Genomic DNA, 11,319 nt, shown 5'->3' on the forward strand with positions numbered 1-11,319 from the left:
GTGATATATAGCTCTTAATATAAAATATAGATCAAAATTTTGATGAAGTGTCTTGATAATGCTTTCTGCTTACTGTGATATGTCTTGAAAGAGAGGAAAATTCTGTCTATTGGGACCAAACTTGAAAATTCTCATGATTCCTTATCCTGGGAACTTGGCATTTTTGGACTGCTGTCAGCCAGCATGGAAGGAACACTGCTTCCAATAGTTGTACATGAGTAAAGGCAGTAATGAAGTACCTTGGACTTTGGAACAGACGGACCTTAGCTGTAGAGTGAAGTTCAGAAAATAGTGAAAAAGCTTAATTCAGTGCTATTTCTGAGTTTGGGAAAGGGAAGCTTCTAACTGTGTTGTGAGATGAGATAGTGGTACTGAGCAGGGATGACAAACAAGAGCTTCACATAGCTACTTAGGAATTTGTTCTGTGATAGTGTCACACAGTACATAGTCATGAGGCCATACTTCAAATAGGGAAGCCATGAACATGCATGTGTGCCATGTCTGGTTGCATCTAGCTGCATGGTATGACAATTGGAACTGGTGTAATGGCATTTGTTGCAAAGGTGAAAAAACCTGATGGCACATAGAAGTGTACTGAAGAGCCTGAATTTTGTCATCATAATGAAGCTACTGACGGTACACATCCAATTATATACTTTGGGCTCCAGGTTCACTGAAGATCATAAACAGCTATTTCTCTGTAGTGCTTGGAACTTTATCAGAGAAGACTTTTTTTTTTTTTCATTAACACCACCTAGTTGTGGTTAATACTTAATATTACTTTTTATTTGTAGACTTTGAAGAAGATTTTCCATCGAATTAGGTTTGAGAGAGGATGTTATCTGCAGCAAATGATGGCATTGAGAGGCATTGGGTATCATCACGGATCTATGGCCGCCAGAGAAAGACTAGTAGTGGAGATGCTTTTCAGGCTGGGATATATCAAGGTTGGTAAATTTGGATCAGTTCTTTTTTTTTTAAATTTTAGTTTCTCCATATATTTAATTAAAAAATAGTGTACCTTTCACCAGTGATAAAATATATTGCATTGACTTTGTCTTGCTCATTTAAAAAATGTTGACATGAAGGTTTCCAAACAAAATAAACTAAGTGAACTGATAGCTGTAGAACTTTATTTCTAACTAAGAGTTTCTATCCTTCAGATTAGCATATCATAGAATCATTTAGGTTGGAAAAGACCCTTAAGGTGATCAAGTCCAACCATTAACCTCGCACTGCCAAGTCCACCCTAAACCATATTCCTAAGCACCACATCTACATGTCTTTTAAATACCTCCAGGGATGGTGACTCCACCGCTTCCGTGGGCAGCATGTTCCAATGCTTGACAACCCTTTCAGTGAAGAATTTTTTCCTAATATCCAATCTAACCCCTCCTCCCCCGGCACAACTTGAGGCCCTTTCTTCTTGTCCTATCACTTGTTACTTGGGAGAAGAGACCAACACCCACCTTGCTACAACCTCCTTTCAGGTAGTAGTTGTAGGGAGCCATAAGGTCTCCCCTAAGCCTCCTTTTCTCCAGGCTAAACAACCCCAGTTCCCTCAGCTGCTTCTCGTGAGACTTGTGCTCTAGACCCTTCACCAGCTTTGTTGCTCTTCTTTGGACACGCTCGAGTAATTCACAGTATTTGAGGTGCAGCCTCACCAGTGCCAAGTGCAGGGTGATGATCACTTCCCTGTTCCTGCTGGCCACACTATTTCTGATACAAGCCCAGATGCTCTTGGCCTTCTTGGCCACCTGGGCACACTGCCAGCTCATATTCATCTGGTTGTCGACCAACATCCCCAGGTCCTTTTCCACTGGGCAGCTTTCCAGTCACTCTTCCCCAAGCCTGTAGGGTTGCATGGGGTTGTTGTGACCCAAGTGCAGGACCCAGCACTTGGTCTTGTTGAACCTCATTCAGTTGGCCTTGGTCCATCAATCCATCCTGTCCAGATTCCTCTGTAGAGCCTTCCTACCCTCAGGCAGATCAACACTCCTGCCCAACTTGGTGTCATCTGCAAACTTACTGAGGGTGCACTTGATTCCCTCATCTAGATCATTGATAAAGACATTAAACAGAACTGGCCATGATACTGAGCCCTGGGGAACACCACTTGTGACCAGCTGCCAACTGGATTTAACTCCATTCACCACAACTCTTTGGGCCTGACCATCCACCCAGTTTTTTACCCAGTGAGGAGTACACCCATCTAGGCCATGAGCAGCCAGTTTCACCAGGAGAATGCTGTGGAAAATGGTGTCAAAGGCTTTACTGAAGTCTAGGTAGACACATCCACAGCCTTTCCCTCATCCACTGAGTGAGCCACCTTGTCACAGAAGGAGACCAGGTTCGTTAATCAGGACCTGCCTTTCATAAACCCACGCTGGCTGGTCCTGATCACCTGGTTGTGCTGTATGTGCTGTTGTTGCGGATGAAAGTATTGACACGGTAATGATTTAGTAAGAAATCTAGATTTATTAATAGATTTATTAATAACTAACAGCAATTTATCATTACAAAATAATTCAGAAATGCTGAAAGAAGGAAAAGCGACTTAGTCACAATTATAAAATGACAAGATTCACACTAACTTACTTAACGGTACCTTAACTTATACATATATACATGCGCATACACAAAACAGACAAGCACACACAGAGAAACAAAGGTGTTTGGATTCAGTAGAATGAACACAAAACGGACAAACACACACACAGAAACAAGGGTACACCCCCCCCCAATAAACAGAGAAAGAACGGGTGAAAGAAGCTAGCTCAAAGAAAAATTACCCTGTCGAGTTTAGAGCAAATACTCACAATGCCTTGCCATTCCTCAATGGGCGATAATTGAGACTCGAGTGGGTGGACTTCACCCTGGCCTTCCCTCTGGAGCAGACGACACCTTAAGGGTTTTGGTACCTGAGAGGCATCCCAGCTCAGAGGAGATGCTGGTCACAGGCCCACTGCGATCCAGGAGAGCTCAAAGGGTCTCCCTTGTGGTCACAGTTTATAGGGTCCAAGATAATTGACTTTTGTCAAGTGCCTTCTGGTGCCTTCCAGCAGTTGCACAAGAACTTGATGAATGTGCAATTCTGTTATTGTTCCCATTTGATCACATCCCAGGCACAGGTGTGCCAGGCCATTAGGAGATGATGGGCCGTTATAACTGTTTCCGAGCCAGGCTCGTTAACGTTATCAGTCCTTATCTCCACAGATTGGTGTATAGCTCGGGGGATGTGGGTGGAATGACACCTAGCACCAAGTAGCCCAACAAGGAGGGGCAGGGAGGGGTGAGAATTGCACCACCACAGCCGTGTGATGGCATCCAAGATGATCTGCTCCATAACCTTCCTTGGCACCAAGGTCAGCCTGACAGGCCTGTGGTTCCCTGGATCCTCCTTCCAGATGGCATCACATTTGCTAGCCTCCAGTCAACTCCACGGTTAGCCAGGACTGCTGATAAATGATTGAAAGTGACTTGGTGAGCACTTCCAACAGCTCTGACAGTACCCTTGGGTAGATCCCATCTGGCCCCATAGACTTGTGCCTATGTGGTGTAACAGGTCACTAAGCATTTCCCCATGGATTATGGGGGCTTCATTCTGCTCCTGGTCCCTGTCTTCCAGCTCAGGGGGCTGCGTATCTGGAGAACAACTGGTCTTACTATTAAAGACTGAGGCACAGAAGGCATTAAGTACTTCAGCCTTTTCCTTGTCCTTTGTCACTATGTTTCCCCCCACATCCAATAAAAGATGAAAATTCTCCTAACTTGCGGAAAACAGACTCTACAACTCAAATAGAGTTATAAAGCAGGTATATTTACTCTGGCACCGGAGTGCAAGGGGCTTTCTCCACAAAGCTTGCACACCCACAGCATGTTTTACCCAAAACTTATAGAGTGTGGATATACATATTCATTGGATTACATAACACAAACATACATATGCATAAGTGAGGCTGTGTTAGTTCAAAAGGCTGATGTCAGCAGTTTATGTTCTCTTTGCACCTGTGCATTGCCTTCTGGTGGGCGTCTTCGGGGATATTTGGGAGGAAGGCTCACAGTCTTTCTCACCTTGTACTTTTCCCCGGAGCATGCGCAGATTCTCTTAGCCAATTTCTTGAATAACAAGAGTGTTTTTCAGCTGGTTTATTCATTCTATCTTATCTAAGAGAACCAATGGAACTTCTACCGTCCGTATATGGCTATCTTTACTCATCACCAAGACCCAACTAGTTAGAGCACATCTGTTTCCCAAGGACAAAAACATGATACTTTGCTGAACACTGCAGTTCTTGGTAGATTTTCACAGTAAACTGCTTTGTTTTGATGAACACAGTAGTCCTTGGTAAAATTCCACAGAACAGTCTGGGCAAGCAGGATTCTTAGCAATATTCAAAAATACTATAAGTAATACTATAAGTTGCTATAAGTAAGTAATTAAGTTGCTAAGCAGTTTGCTGTAAGTAAATAAGTAAATAAGTCTCAAAACAAGTAATTATTTCTCTGTATCACTCCTTAGCCCTCCTTTTGTTATTAATGTATTTATAGAAACATTTTTTATTGTCTTTTACCACAGCAGCCAACTGAATGTGTTTTAGTTAAATGAACTCTATAGGATTATATTTTGTACTGTCTTCATGGAATATTTCAATTTGTGTTCCATAAAAGATGTGGTATAAACTTTCAGGATACAGAAGTTTAATATACATATGCAATGGCTGTATGAACTGTAACAAGTGAAATTCATGTATGTTCATAGCTCTGTTAAATTAATCATGAATTTGACAATTATTTACTATCATGAAAAATAATAGTACATTTCCTGTTGATTTAAGTTGGATATTACAGGTGTTTTTTTAAAATTTGATATTGCCATTTCTAATAGATATACTCATGTTTCATATTTTATAGGTAGTCACAGCTACTTCAACACTTGCTCTAGGAATCAACATGCCATGTAAATCAGTTGTCTTTGCTGAAGATTCTGTCTTCTTAGATGCCCTAAATTACAGACAGGTATGGAAATAGAATGCGTACTTTTTGTTACAAAACATCACACACTGTGTGATGTAGCTGTCATCACACACAAATTCAGAAAAAAATGTCTTTTTTTTTTAGATATACTTCTGGGTATATTCTGAGTTTTAGCTGTTCATTTTGTGACAATAATAGTTTTAGCTAAGGTGATTTTACTAATGTTTCAGAACTGCCAGCCCACAAATAATGTATGTTGTCAAAAGACCTGTTTCAGCAGTGAAAGTATTACAGTTGCTTAGTGAATTAAAGGCAGAGATTCAGCTTTCAGTTATGGGAGCCAGACGACAAAAGCTGTTTTGTTCTACCCAGGATTTTACAAATGTGTGAAAAATAAGCTGTAAGAACATACAATGGGGCTGTAATGAGGATAAGACAGACTGCTGGCTGGATTAATGGGGACAGTTGAGTTCTTCCATCTTGGAAGAACACAATGCAACACAGGAGTGTGTAGATGAGGTTGCAGTGCAATAAAGTAGAATGTCTCCAGTCATGTCACAGCTTACTGTGTGGGCTGAGAGACTCTAACCTCTTCATTAGCCCCCATTTCCTGCTCTTGTGCTACTTTTCAGACGTGTATTTTCATGAAGTACTGCCAGTTTGCCTCTGGTTCAGGAGGTCATATAGGCCAGATCCAGCTGATGGCATCACCTGGCAGGTAGCTCTCAGAGTCAGAGTGTGAGTGGATCTGTGCAGTAGCTGGACCTACGTGCATCTCCCTTCTGATATGCACATAAATGATATGACTCCAGCTTTGTCACATCATCTGGTACAAGGAGCAAGTCTCCACAGTGGACCTGACCAAGAACAGGTGATCCAAACAAGGGAATACACCTTTAGGAAGCTTCTCTCTACTCCTTATTCATATTCTCTGCGCTTTATTCATACTGAGACTACCTCTGCCCCAAATCTACCTAGAAATAATTCAGAGCTAAATGTAACTTGAAAACAAAACTGGTGTATGGGTATAAATTAAATTAAAACTTACCTTGAAGAAATATGAATGTTAAAAGGACACATGAGAGAATGTAAGTATCTTGACCAGTGTTTAGGTCTTCTATGAAATTTGGAAGTTCATATTTAAAAAAGTAAATAAACCTACCACATTTGTAAACCAGCTATATTTTTGCACACATTATTTTAATAATTCTGCATAAATGCTTTAAGACTGTCTAGATGGAACAAGTATATAAAATTTAGGTATATTTTATTTTAAAATTAATAATGTTATATTTTAATAATATAATTATTAAGTACCTTATTCTTAGATGTCAGGACGTGCTGGAAGACGGGGACAAGATATGATTGGAAATGTATTCTTCTACGATATCCCACTGCCCAAAGTTGAAAGACTTATCAAATCCAATGTACCTCAGTTGAAAGGCCAGTTTCCTCTGACTGTTTCCTTAATATTGAGACTCATGCTGTTGGCTGCGAAGGCTGATGACAAAGCAGATGCCAGAGCAAAGGTTTAATATTTTTCTCTTAATGTCTCCTTAACATGAGCAGAAATTTAAGCACATCAGAAGTAAGCAATCTGCCTCCAAATGAAATTGCATACTCTGCTATACTGCTTCTGCTGTGTGCCATTTCTCCACAGTATTGTACTGTCCATTTTCATGCATTTATTCTTTGCAATAAATGTTATCATCAGAAAGAATGCTATTATTGGGAAGGTATTTTTACTGACTCTTGTTCAATGCAATATTTGCATTAACTTGGAGAATCAGAAAGTTTTCTGATATTTAAAATTTCAGCTTTATTTGAGGAAAAGATGTCAGCATACATTTCCAGAGGGAGAAGGGGAGCTATGAAATGCTATCTCAGTTGAAAGTGAGAAAATTCTACATATTACTCACTTGTTTAAATATGCATACTAACTCTCTGGAATCAAAGAATTCTTATTATTGCCATTTAATGCAGTGATTTAAGTAAACAACCCATGACCATGATTACAAAATGGTCAGAGATCTCCTCTTGTAGTTATTAAGGAACTCTTACCTCAAGATGATCTGTTTTTTACATCCACTTCAGCATATAGACATTTATTTTCAAGGACTCACTGAATGAATTCAGTCATAAGTCATCTTAAGATAGCAAAGTAAATTGGTAAACTTCTGTGTTAAATATTAAAATATTAAAATGGTATTAAAGAGTAAGGAGTAATTTCAAAACTTCCTGGTTTTAGTTTAATATTTAAATCCTTGTCTTTTAGATCTTTGTATGAATTTCATGTAATTAACTTTACAAACCTCAGCATAAATTTAGAAAATGAACACAGATCTGACAGACAGAGGATGGACTTTTTCACAAGCATTTCCAGGAGTTAGGCATTCAATTTGAAATACAAACATACGAAAATACAACATAACCCCCCATCCAGCATTTTTACCCTGAAAACCAATTGATGAAACAAAGCATAAAAGCTGGATATTAAATTTCTTTGCTTGTTACAATACCAACATTCCATTGGATTTCTAATTTCTTCCTTTTTTTTTTTTTTTTCCTGTTTTTCTTGTTTATTTGACCAGGCATTGTCAGTGTTGAAGCACTCGCTGATGTCATTCAGAAAAGAAAGATATGCTGAAATATTAAAAATTTATTTTATGTTTTCCTTGCAATTTCTTATCAAAGAGGTAGGTTTTTAAGTCATTTTCATAAAGAGTAATTCTTAAATCTACAGATTCCCATTTGTTTGTGTTAGTATGTTTTCATTTAAAGAATCATGTATTTTATATTCCATAGCAGTAGGCTATTTATTTCTGTTAGAAATTCAAGGAAACAGATAAAACTAGAGTGCTTTAAATTTGTGGTTAATTCTGAGCTACTTATGTTATGGAATAAATTCAATAGGAAAAGTCTTATGATATGTCCATATGATTACAAATTGATTAGGAAAGTGAGGGTTGTGAGGGTTGTGCATTTATGTTGTGTATGAAGATGAATGCATGTGAAATGGTAGGGGTTTAAAACATACTAAGGATGACATGATTTCCAAAATGCTGGGAGAAATTATATCTCTATCAAAAACTTAGGAAGTAGGTCTTAGAGAAAACTGAAAATTAATGGTGTATCTCTCCATAGTAATAGTTTCAATCTGATAGATACCATTTTGGAAAATTTGTATGCATGACTCCATTTTGGCTTACAGCTCAGAACTACAGGCAGTAAGAGGCACCAATAATGTGATTACATTAACAAATCATCTGTGCCCAGGTTTCCTGGTCCTGCTCCCAGTAGGAACCCTAACTAATATTTCTGCCTCCTCTGCTGGGTGATCCTTGTGTGTGAGACCAGGAGTCTGATAATCCCATTGAACAGAAGAATATCATCAGTATACAAGAGAGATTAGTAACATTTCCAAAAAGTTACAGTTAGCATAAGAACTGAACAAAACCTGGCCCACATACCTAGTATCCTGTCTTCAATAATTTTCCTAGGGGAAAAAAAAGGGCAACCATATAATGATGATTTTCTGGATACTCCCTACTTTCTTGCAGGGTGTGATGCACAGTGATCTCTGACAGGAGAGGTGTCCTGGAATTCACAGCCTTTAATGGAGCATTATTCCATGAGCCTGTCCTGTTGTTTTTTGAAACTATATAAGATTCTAGCACCCAAACATCTTGCAGCAACATATTTGACAGATCACTGCTTGCTGTCCTTTTATCCCATCAAACATTTGAGTTAATAGGTTTTTTTAAACGAAAGTTGCATCAAATCTTACTTTTGTGACTGTATGCACTTTTCATTTGCAGCATGATCTAAATCAGCACTAAAACTATGAAGTCAGGACCTATGCTTTGCTAGCATAGCAGATGCTAAGCAGATTTCATCTGCTAAGCATAGCAGATGAAGATCTCCCATGGAAATACTCAAATAGTGACTTGTTTTTCAGTAAGGACAAATTTTTTCCTTTCAGTGTAAATTGAATGGTCTCAATAGGTAGCTGTGCATTAGACTGAAGGAGTATTTTTCTGAATGCCACCATTTTATATTTTTGTCATATCCAAGTTCATCTTTCACAAATAAGCTTTTTTTGCTTTTAAATTAAATAGGGCTACTTGGATCAAGAAGGTAACCCCATAGGATTTGCTGGACTTGTGACACACTTGTACTATTACGAACCTTCAAATTTTGTTTTAGTGAGCTTTCTTGTGAAAGGTTTATTCCACAAATTGTGCCAGCCAATTAAAGGTAAATAATAGTCCATGCATCTTAATTGCAGTCTATGGCAGAACCCCAATGGTTCTGAAATTTTCTGGGTGCCTTCTTGCTGCTGCCACATTTTGCTTGCCTAGCCTTCATTCTCATATCCTTGGCCCATGGCTCTATACACTCTGCATATGCTTATGTTTCTGTCTGAGAAAGCCAAAGCACACATATGGCAATGCTGGTATCATGAACGTAAGTTTACTGTCTGGGAAACATTCTGATGAGGTAAAAAAAGAATCCTTTACATAGAAAAATTAATAATTCTGACTCCAGAGCAAGATCTGAATGCCATGTAGCAAATAAAATGGATGACCACTCTGAATATCAACAAATTAAAAAAATGAAGTACTACTAATGTCTCATTACATGAGTCAAATCCATTCTGTGCACTGAGATATGCTGCTGTATGTGAACATATAAGAATACAGTATTAATTTGTATTATTATTAGTTGCTTAATTATCTACCAGAGTTTTTTGACACCGTTTCCCACAGCATTCTCCTGGTGAAACTGGCTGCTCGAAGCTTAGATGATCGCACACTTTGCTGGGTAAAAAACTGGCTGGATGGCCGGGCCCAAAGAGTTGTGGTGAATGGAGTTAAATCCAGTTGGCGGCCGGTCATGAGTGGTGTCCCCCAGGGCTCGGTTTTGGGGCCACTCCTGTTTAACATCTTTATTGATGATCTAGACGAGGGGATCGAGTGTACCCTCAGTAAGTTTGCAGATGACACCAAGTTGGGTGGGAGTGTTGATCTGCTCGAGGGTAGGGAGGCTCTGCAGAGAGATCTGGACAGGCTGGAGCGATGGGCTAAGGCCAACTGTAGGAGTTTCAATAAGGCCAAATGCCGGGTGCTGCACTTGGGCCACAACAACCCCCAGCAGCGCTACAGGCTTGGGGAGGAGTGGCTGGAGAGCTGCCAGTCAGAGAGGGACCTGGGGGTGTTGATTGACAGCCGGCTGAACATGGACCAGCAGTGTGCCCAGGTGGCCAAGAAGGCCAATGGCATCCTGGCCTGTATCAGAAATAGCGTGGCCAGCAGGGACAGGGAAGTGATCTTACCTCTGTACTCGGCACTGGTAAGGCCACACCTCGATGACTGTGTTGAGTTTTGGGCCCCTCACTACAAAAAGGACATTGAATTACTCGAGCGTGTCCAAAGAAGGGCAACGAAGCTGGTGAAGGGTCTGGAGCACATGTCGTACGAGGAGCGGCTGAGGGAACTGGGGTTGTTTAGTCTGGAGAAGAGGAGGCTGAGGGGAGACCTCATCGCCTTCTACAACTACCTGAAAGGAGCAGAGAGCTGGGGATGAGCCTCTTTAACCAAGTAATAAGTGATAAGACAAGAGGGAATGGCCTCAAGTTGCACCAGGGAAGGTTTAGACTAGATATTAGGAAGTATTTCTTTACAGAACAGGTTGTTAGGCGTTGGAATGGGCTGCCCAGGGAGGTGGTGGAGTCCCCATCCCTGGAGATGTTTAAGAGTAGGGTCGACATAGAGCTGAGGGATGTGGTGTAGTTGGGAACTGTCAGTGTTAGGTTAATGGTTGGACTAGATGATCTTCAAGGTCCTTTCCAACCTAGATGATTCTGTGATAATCTGTGATTCTGTATCTAATGAGTTAATCTTTATCCAGCATAGTTTTGCGTAGCTCTGTCATGACAATGGCAGCTGGGAAGAAAACTCCAGAACAGGAGTTGTTTAGTTTAACTCTTTCATATTTAACTCAAGTATTTTCTGTTTTGACATAGGTTCAACTGTTTTTTCAGAAGATGTCCTGGAAAAGCTAGTGCTCATTCTAGCAAACCTATTTGGGAGAAAATATCTTCCAGCCTGCTCAATGAAATATAAACGCACATTTTGCCAGTCAAAGGTAGAGAAGGCATTGGTCTTTACTATAACTTTTGTTGTGTACTGCTTCAATGAACTTGTTTCCTTTTATCAGTTAAACTAGTGTCATTATGGATGTACAGTAGTCTGCTGGGCCAGGAGGTAGCTGCCCACCCAGCTGCTCTCTTACTCCTCCATCTCAACAGGATGGGGGAGAAAATAGGATGGAAAGGCTCTT

General features: G+C 40.1%; 1 protein-coding gene across 10 annotated transcripts in view; it reads left to right on the plus strand.

Moving 5' to 3' along the window:
* Positions 1-11,319, plus strand: part of DDX60 (DExD/H-box helicase 60) — a 49,614-nt gene that overhangs the window by 31,762 nt on the left and 6,533 nt on the right. For 8 of the 10 annotated variants that reach the window (XR_012623117.1, XM_074822861.1, XM_074822868.1 and 5 more), the window contains 6 exons: positions 795-947; positions 4,915-5,019; positions 6,306-6,506; positions 7,569-7,673; positions 9,096-9,234; positions 11,003-11,124. Coding sequence is in view for 8 of the 10 variants with exons in the window: in XM_074822861.1 (XP_074678962.1) it covers positions 795-947; positions 4,915-5,019; positions 6,306-6,506; positions 7,569-7,673; positions 9,096-9,234; positions 11,003-11,124 (825 nt within the window). In the remaining 2 variants the exon portion in view is untranslated. The remainder of the gene's footprint in view (positions 1-794; positions 948-4,914; positions 5,020-6,305; positions 6,507-7,568; positions 7,674-9,095; positions 9,235-11,002; positions 11,125-11,319) is intronic. The other 2 variants (XR_012623118.1, XM_074822865.1) reach the window with 2 other exon arrangements.

This window comes from Strix aluco, chromosome 4 (genome assembly GCF_031877795.1).
Source record: "Strix aluco isolate bStrAlu1 chromosome 4, bStrAlu1.hap1, whole genome shotgun sequence".
Classification (NCBI taxonomy): domain Eukaryota; kingdom Metazoa; phylum Chordata; class Aves; order Strigiformes; family Strigidae; genus Strix; species Strix aluco.